Raw genomic sequence first — 9,030 nt, 5'->3', positions numbered from 1 at the left:
CCTCTCCATGATGAGGTTGTGACCCCCAGGGTTTTGGTTAGTGTGGGTGTCATCTCTTGTCCAATTAAGTGAGCGCTGGAGTGTTATGAGATAATGGACAGATGGATGTAGGTGTAGATGAGGTCAAAGCCCTTCTGACCTGCTTTTGTTCTTGCTTGCACACGGGTGTCGACACTTTTACCCTCATACAGACGAAACACAAGTTTAACCTCTGATATCATTTTCAGTTTAAGGTTCAGTTCAGTTTAAGGTCAGACAGGGTTGACATTGCAATAGGACGGATCTAATGAAAAACTCATTGGTAATTGATTGGTTGGTTGGATGCAATTACAGATATTATTTGCAGAGATACAATTTACAATCACAAAATAAAGTAATGTAATACATACATCAAGAAAAAAGATGCATGTAAATCTCAAAAGTTCTGTTACTTCGTAGCTCAAATGTAGCATGACAAAATCAAATGTTGTTCTCATTATTTCAGAGGGTTGCATCACCCAGATACACACGTATGCCTGTGTGTGTGTGTGTGTGTGTGTGTGTGTGTGTGTGTGTGTGTGTGTGTGTGTGTGAGAGAGAGAGAGAGAGAGAGAGAGAGAGAGAGAGAGAGAGAGAGAGAGAGAGAGAGAGAGAGAGAGAGAGAGAGAGAGAGAGAGAGAGAGAGAGAGAGAGAGAGAGAGGGAGGGAGGGAAAGGCCAGTAATAATTGTTCATACACCTACTATTTTCTGGTACCACTCTAACATGCTTTTTACTCACACAAAGTATTTCAGTTAATTCAGGTCAGTTAATTCTCTTTATTACATTACAAATGTAATGTAAATCTTGTCTTGTTAGCATTAGTGTCTGGGACCAATTTTAATTTTCTGCATTTTGTAATAAGAGAATCTTAAGAAAATAAATAAGTGACAACATGAAAGCATGAAAGGCATTAGACGGAGTTGTTGTTGTCAGCACTGTGGAGGTTTGTATGTGTGTGTTTACATAATATATACACTATATAAACTATATTTAAAATCATTTTTGCATGTAAAATCAGATGTATTTTAAAGGAATTATTCACTCTTTTTTGGACTTTCTTTCACAGAACTTTGTTTTGTTCTGTTCCACTGAAGAAAGTAAGTTTTGGAATGAAGTAAATGATGACAGTTTTGGTTGAACGTTTTAAGTCATTATTATTACAGTTATATAATCTTCTCGTCCAGTTGGTTGTCAACTGCTGCGAACATTATTGAGTCAATGAGTCTTGACTTGAAAACCAAATGCATCTAATTCATTAACGAATCATTCAAACCTGTTTTATGAACTGACTCAGTGAAGATATCTGATTCAAAAGAATGATTTGTACATGACTGCTGAATGCGATAAGGATAAATAGGGCCGATGTCAAGGTTTTTGAAAAGACTTTATCTGACTTTGTTCCTCAGAAAGAAAGAAGTATAGCACATGTGTCATATATGGACCTCTTTTATGATTATTTAATGGTGCTTTAATGTCCCATTCATTGCAATTACATGGAAAAGATTGACCAGTACCTTTTGTGTTCCATCAAAGAAAGAACGTCATAGAGGTTTGGAACAAGGTTTTTTAATCATCTATATAATGGCCTTTCTGTGTACTTTAGGAAACCAGTTTGACCTAAAGGTTTACAGCATTAAAAAGGCAGGAAGCACAACAGTCTGCTGAGGTTGAGTAAATTTGAGTTTCTATAATTCAAGAGTGTCAGCTGGGCCTTTTGTGAGCTGTGAGTCAATCAGTCATTCCCAGACATAAGTCAGTCACCAAAGAGGAGAAAGCAGAACACAAGGATCGATACACAGAGTTTTAATGAAGATCTCTAGTGATTGCTTTGGAAGCCAGGATGGATTTGAGACTGAGGGGGCGTCGGTCATCTGTTTCTTCTACTATAGTAAAAGCAGCCTGCCATCTCCATTAGTGTGATGCAGACCTGAGGGCATAGCTACACAATTGCAGTGTGAATAATTGAATATTTATTCCGTTGGAATAACCATCTCGCCGAGAATGCACATAAAGAAAGAGAAGAGGCCGGAAAAGGACGGAGAAAGACCGGACTGGGATGAGAAGGGAGGCGAGAGTCAGTCAGAAAAGATCGGCATTCAGATCTCCTTCTTTGTGTGAAGATTTACGTAACCACCTTGCTTTAAAAATAGACGCGAGAATTTTCAAGCGCATACATGTCAGACATTTGACAAAGCGTAATATTTTAATTAGATGGAAAGGAAGGAGAACCACATTGTGTAAGTGACAGTAACTGTTGGAGTTGTCTGGTGCATTTTAGGATTTGTATAATTGAAGTCTTCAACGTGATGACTGTGCTGTCCTTTATAGCACACTCTGAAAGGGTCACACCAATACGTCTGGTGCTTTAAAGGATGTTAAATGTACATGTCACAAAAGATTTTGATAGTTCTCAGGCATGTTGTAATTATGACTATTTATTGTGATGGTGAGCTTTTTTCCTCATAATTGCTACTCTGTTTTCACAACTCCAGCTTTATTTCGGTAACACTTTACAGTAAGGAAGGTTTCATAACATTATTACATTAGCTAACATGTACTAACAACAACAATACTTCCACTTTATTAGGTACACCTGTTCAACTGCTCATTAATGCAGATATCTAATCAGCCAATCACATGGCAGCAACTCAGTGCTAAATGCATTGAGTTGCTGCCATGTGATTGGCTGATTAGATATTTTTAGCAGTTAGTTATAGCAAACTGAGCATCAGAATGGGAACGAAAGGTGATTTTGAATGTAACATGGTTGTTGGTGCCAGATGAGCTGGTCTGAGTATTTCAGAAACTGCTGATCCACTGGGATTCTCACACACAGCCATCTCAAGGGTTTCCAGAGAATGGTCCAAAAAAAGATCAAAAATCCAGTGAGCAGTTAGTTGTGTGGGCAAAATTGCCTTGTTGATGTCAGAGGTCAGAAGAGAATGGCCGGACTGGTTCATCTGATAGAAAGGCAACAGTAATTCAAATAGACACTCATTACAACTGAGGTCTGCAGAAGAGCATTTGAATGCACAACATGTTGAAGCTTGAAGCAGAAGGGCTACAACAGCAGATCATCACACCAGTGTCACTCCTGTCAGCTAAGAACAGGAAACAATTTCGCATGGGTTTCACCAAAATTGCACAATATAAGAACATTGCCTGGTCTGATGATTCTCGATTTCTGCTGCGACATTCAGATGGTAGGGTCAGAATTTGGTGTAGACAACATGAAAGCAGGGATCCATCCTGCCTTGTATCAGCGGTTCAGGCCAGCCCGTTCTCATCCCAAGGCGTCATATACTGACGCTTTTGACATTTCGTCTACATCGAACGCACATGGCACACTTTAGCGTCAATATGAGACGCAGATAGATATGGGCCAGAAGGCGCCTCCTAGCGGTCTAACCCTAACCCTACCCCAGACCTAAACCTACACTGTTAGACTTTTCTGTAATTTCTACAGTTATTTACTTTAAATCCCCCAGTATTATACTGCTATTTCTCTTTACAGTAAATAACTGTGATTCCCATTGCATCATGGGAATTTTCTGTGACGTCTAACACCACATACAGAGACTTACTGTATTTTTTAAATTTGCTGTATACTACTGTATTTGACGTAACTGCCTCTCTGGCTGGGACCATTCCACCGTGCTTTTTATTTCCTAATTTTTGCCTTACACCGCGTGTCTACAACGCTATAGTAGCCAAAGGCTGTCTAAATTGGACAAATTGAAGCGACCGGACCTTTAAATGCAAACATGTTTGTCCCTTGTCAGAAATAGCGCGAGCGCTTGGACTCGTAGCCTATCGGACTACGTCAGAAATATAACGGCCGCGGCGCATCACTACACTGTCTGGGATTTGTCGTGTCGCGTCAGAGCATCCAGTGTAGGTAATGGGGTCTGTGTTTTGTTGGATCGCGACGTTCGTGTCTGGCCCGGGGAAGAGACGGAATTCACTTCACCGAGAGAGAGATCAGCAAGCAAGGTAAAAAAAAACAAAAACAAAAAACCTTCTGTGTGTGTTGACAGGATTGTGCCCAGTTTAACCTGTTATAACGTTAACGTTAGCCTAACGTTACTCGTCGTCAACATGGCGGTAACGAACTTTACCATAGTAAACTGAGCTAACGTTTCATTTTACACACTTTGTTTGCCAACGAGCAACGAGTTTACATAAACAATAAATGTGAATAAACTAATGTGAAATTCTGTTTATAGCCTAATGTTGGCCTACTGATGAGAACCTTATAGTTAGCATTATTTTTCAAACTATACCATATTATAGTTTTTTTTTTTTTATAGAATTTAATATTTACTTCCATTTTTGTGTTTAAAGGCAACTGCAACAAAGCGTCAATTCGCGCCAGTGACTTCTAGCAAGATTCCAGAGGTAAGCAGCCCATTTGTGATATATTTTGAGATAAGTTTGCTGAAATGATTAGCATACGCTATGTGAAAATTGCTTTGAACCACTGGTGCAGACTAGGTAGCTTACAATATCTTATAAAATCTCTATAAACTTTATATCAAATAAGTGACCTTTGCATTATGTCTAACTTTATTACACAGCAAATGAACCAATCAGAAGATGGACCATTGTCTTTGTTCAGTCTCACCAGATTAAATGTATCCAGGTAAGCACTGCAGTAAAACTCTCACTAATTCATTCATACCAAATCTAGCATTCTAAACAACTTAAGTTTATATTTTTGCATTATTTTGATATTTTATTAGCCAGAAGACTCTACCATTGCAGTCCCACCTGACTAGGAAGGTCCTAATATCAGCGCACAGGTGGGTTAACTACTGTAGGAAGGAGAAGATCATCACACAGTGATTTCTTGCATGTATCTTACTGTGTATTTGTCTCAAACAGGTACTCCTTCACTGCAGACAAGCTAAAATGGGCTAAAATCATCGGTTTCAGTCGTTTTTTCTATGGATCTCAGCATTTTTGGACAGAATTTAGGATTTGTAAGTATAAAATTTAATCTGGCATAATTTAATTTAGTTCTTTTGTATGCTATTTATTGACAAAAGCTGTTTACAAATATATATTCTTAAGTTTTTGTGAAAATAATAATACAAATTAACAAAAAAGGAGGTTAAAAATAATGTGACACTAATATTTTCTCTCTCTCTCTCTCTCTCTCTCTCTCTCTCTCTCTCTCTCTCTCTCTCTCTCTCTCTCTCATATAGTTTTGGAACCGGGATCTCCTTTGAAGGACTGAGTACATTTGTGTTTGTGGGCACGCATGCAGACCAGGGAACATTCTGATGTTGTCAATCAAGTTCTGAACAGGAACCAATCTTTGGAGAAGTTCATTTATTCACAAAGGTGGACAAAAACATTGTGTTGGCTTTTTAAAGATTATTTTGATGATGACTTTTACTCCTATGCTGTAGAAAAGATGGAGAAGTAGACAGTCAGACATTGATAATAATAATAAATGTTTCTTGAGCATCAAAGAGACTTCTTTCAAAAACATTAAGACACTTATACTTCTTTTGGCCACCAGTGTACATGAATCCAACACATTTTTGGAAATAAGTGAAATTATTTTTAAGGTGGGGTTATGTTTCTTGTATTGTGAAAAGAACTGTGTTTTGTCCTGTTTTGGACATTTCCTTTTTGAATGCTTAAAAATGTATTTATATTCTGCAGTTTTATGAATGTAAAGGTTGATATTTCATTATAATACTTGTATAAGCTAAACAACCAATGACTCTACATTCATTTAGTCAAATGCTAATGTTTTGTTTATGGTTTTATGTATGTTTTCAAAAATGTTTGCACATAAAATGGACAGCACATAATGTGCTAATTTAACACGTTTACACATATTTGTGCTAACCTCTCTGACATATTTACTTTGTTAAAATCATTAACACAATGAATGAGTTAAAATTAACACAAAAAAATGTTGTCTCTAAACTCACCCATTAATGTGTAAAAATGTCACACATCATTTCCAGCATTGGCATGTTTATTTTGTGATATATATACGAAATGTTTTAAATAAAAAAATGGTATTTTGTGATAACTTTGTCTAATTGTGAAAGTAGTACTTATGTAGGATAAAAATAAAATTAATCATATATCAAAATTATCAAATCTAATTTATATTTAGTACAAATAAAAATAATTACAGTAGTGTACTGATTAGCTTCGTTTTTACAGTAATGCACTGTACTGATTAGCTTCGTTTTTACAGTAATGCACTGTATTTACACAAAACTGAAATACGGTTTGGTACTGTAACTCTTAATTACTGTTGCCAGTAAGTTACTGTAAAAAACCCTTGAAAAGTCTAACAGTGTACCCATAACTGAACAAAGCTCTGTGCGTGTCATATTGACGCTAAAGGGTGCCATGTGCGTTCGATGTAGACGAAATGTCAAAAGCGTCAGTATATGACGCCCTAGGATGAGAATGCGTTGTTCAAGCTGGTGGTGGTGTTAAGGTGTGAGGGATATTGGCACACTTTGGGGCCCTTAGTACCAATTGAGCATCGTTTAAACGCCAGAGTTGTTGCTGTCCATGTCCATCCCTTTATGACCACAGTGTACCCATCTTCTGAGACTCTGATTCTGATTTTAAGCACAGTGGTACTACATTGTGTGCAAGAGCTCAGACATGTTTTAATGTTTTGAGCATACAGTTTATAGTAACGATGTGGGCCTGACAATTAGGAACAAAATGCATCATACAATTGCACTATACCTAGTGTTGTGTACTCGATTTCCCCCTCCCTTTACATTTTTTCCTCTACTACCCAGACAGCAACTTGTGAAGAGAAGTAACTATGCATGAATTGTACGTCACAAAGTCTTCATGCATGGCCAGCACACATTCATCCTCCATCTGTCATGATCAGAGTATGTTAGCCTGCATGTGTCTCTCAAAATTTCTTACACAGTCCATGCATGGATGATATAGTGAAACATTTCTTTCTGATTCTGGCCTAGTGGTAATTTGATTTGTCCTCAGTGTTTTAGGATTTCCTCATTGCACAGCAGTTTCCAGGCATCACGCCTGAGCGTGACTTTCTGTCCCCTGTATTTTTTCAATTACCTGTCAAGACTCTCTGGGGGTTGTAATTAAATTCCATTGGTGGGGTAGCATTCCTGTCAATTACGCAATGACAGTATTGAACCCTGCAGCCTGACAGAGAAGCCTGCTTGCATGGAAAGAACCAGCACTGTGTGGCAAACGGTTAAAAACTCTCTCACACAGGGCATGTGAGGTAAGGGCTCCCAGAGGCAGTGTCGATGTCTAATCCACTTATCCTATTCTCTTGTATCCCACACCATAGATCCCAACAGAACCCTCAAGATCCCCAGGAGAAGATTGCTTATGTGGAGGATGTGATCATGTTCCTTTTTGGTGGGAATGTCTGAAATCTATACCATCACTTGTGATGTAAAGTCTCTTGCTCTCCTCGCCCTCAAGTGTGGGAGGTTCTTTTAATGCACGGGTTTGTGAAAAGGGAAATCATGTCAGACTTTCACTTGAGCATCCTCCCCTCCCCCATTCTTGCCTCTTTTCTCTTTTCTCCTTCTTTACCATCTGTATAATCAGCCCACCTTCCTTTCTCTTCATAATGGGAATGTGCAGTTGGCTAAATGTGATTAACCATTCTTCTAGACCATCAGCTTCGGAGAGAGATGAAAAAGAGTTCAAATATGCAAAGAGAAGACTTTCTTACCTTCACATTTCTATACATCTATTCACAGTATTTATCAGTGTTGAGGAGGAGCAAACTATATTACTAGCTTAATTACTTTCAGTAGAGCAGCTGTTTTCATAATACTTGCTTTTCCAGTAACAAGGTATTTAGTGTAGCTCGACAAAATGCACATTTAAAGCAATAAGGCACTAAATGCATTTTTTTTTTCCATTGGCACAATGTGAAGTGGAAAACCCCCTTAACTGCAGTTTAATCACTGCAACACTCAGCCTCCAGTGGCTTATTACTCTTGTAAAATGGTGGCAACAGCAGTATGAAAAATAAAAGATACAAATGGTCCAAAAATAATGAATCAGAATAAACATTATATACATACATTAGCCATTATTCAGTGAATTGTCACATGCGAAATATAGTCATTTCTACATTAGCATCCACACCAATGGATGGACATTCTGTTTAATATGAGCGCATGCTGGAGTTATGTTGCCTACCACTTTAAATGCTCTTAAAAGCAGTGTGGATTCTGATTGGCTGTCAATGTTTTTATCAATCACCATCAGGAAAAAAATTGCTCTGAAAGTGATCCCAACCATATCATTTCTGTGTGACGTTATCATTACACAGCTGTGATGTAGACTTCCCCATTCTCACAGATTTAGAATGATAGTTATAGTTATCACCCTTGGTGTGAATGGCCCTCAGTTCTGGTCTAAAATTTGATAAAAATGTTGAGGGCAAAAAAAAGTTAATTGTCTATTGTCAATCGTGTAGTTACTTTTAAACCAAGCAGCTTCTGTGAATCCACATGACCAACTTGAACCAGGTGCAAAAATCTGTGTTGGGAAAACTAGCTCTCACATGAAATTAACGTTTGCATGGATTCCAATTGCCATTGTTATCTTTATACTTATTGTTCTTGCCATGAACAGGCCTTTAGGCAGTTTACGGTTACCGTGCAAAGTTTCAACATGACGCATAAATACAGAATGTACGATAATGAGTGTACATAATATCTGCATTTTTTATGCAATATTACTGTACATGGATTAATTCGGTAAGCACAGATCCTGATCCTGCTTGTGTGTTTTTTGCATGAAGCTTTTCAAAAGCTTGACTTCTTTATTATCAGAGGATTATAACTTGCTAACAAACTACTGATGCTTTACCAGCATTGTTATTTCTATTAATGGCAATGACTGAAATATGTTTTCGAAGCTGTGCGTATCTGTGGTGTTTCTCAGGAGTGTGTCTCCACTTCAAATGCTTTGTTGTAAAGATGTTATTGGTCCTCTGCCAGGAATTTCTGTC

At 37.9% G+C, this 9,030-nt stretch overlaps 1 protein-coding gene across 1 annotated transcript; it reads left to right on the top strand.

Moving 5' to 3' along the window:
• Positions 1-2,021: 2,021 nt before the first annotated feature.
• Positions 2,022-7,429, top strand: LOC307146677 (uncharacterized protein; the record flags this gene model as incomplete). Its single annotated transcript, XM_079850884.1, has 8 exons — positions 2,022-2,134; positions 3,803-4,013; positions 4,365-4,418; positions 4,598-4,662; positions 4,763-4,822; positions 4,905-5,002; positions 7,266-7,275; positions 7,345-7,429. 8 exons carry the CDS (start codon positions 2,022-2,024, stop codon positions 7,427-7,429), a joined length of 696 nt encoding a protein of 231 aa, XP_079707010.1.
• Between the last annotated feature and the right edge of the window lie 1,601 nt (positions 7,430-9,030).

This window comes from Squalius cephalus, assembly GCF_949319135.1.
Source record: "Squalius cephalus genome assembly, chromosome: 19".
Classification (NCBI taxonomy): domain Eukaryota; kingdom Metazoa; phylum Chordata; class Actinopteri; order Cypriniformes; family Leuciscidae; genus Squalius; species Squalius cephalus.
The sequence above is the reverse complement of the archived record's forward strand: the minus strand, read 5'-3'. Positions and strand labels throughout refer to the sequence as shown.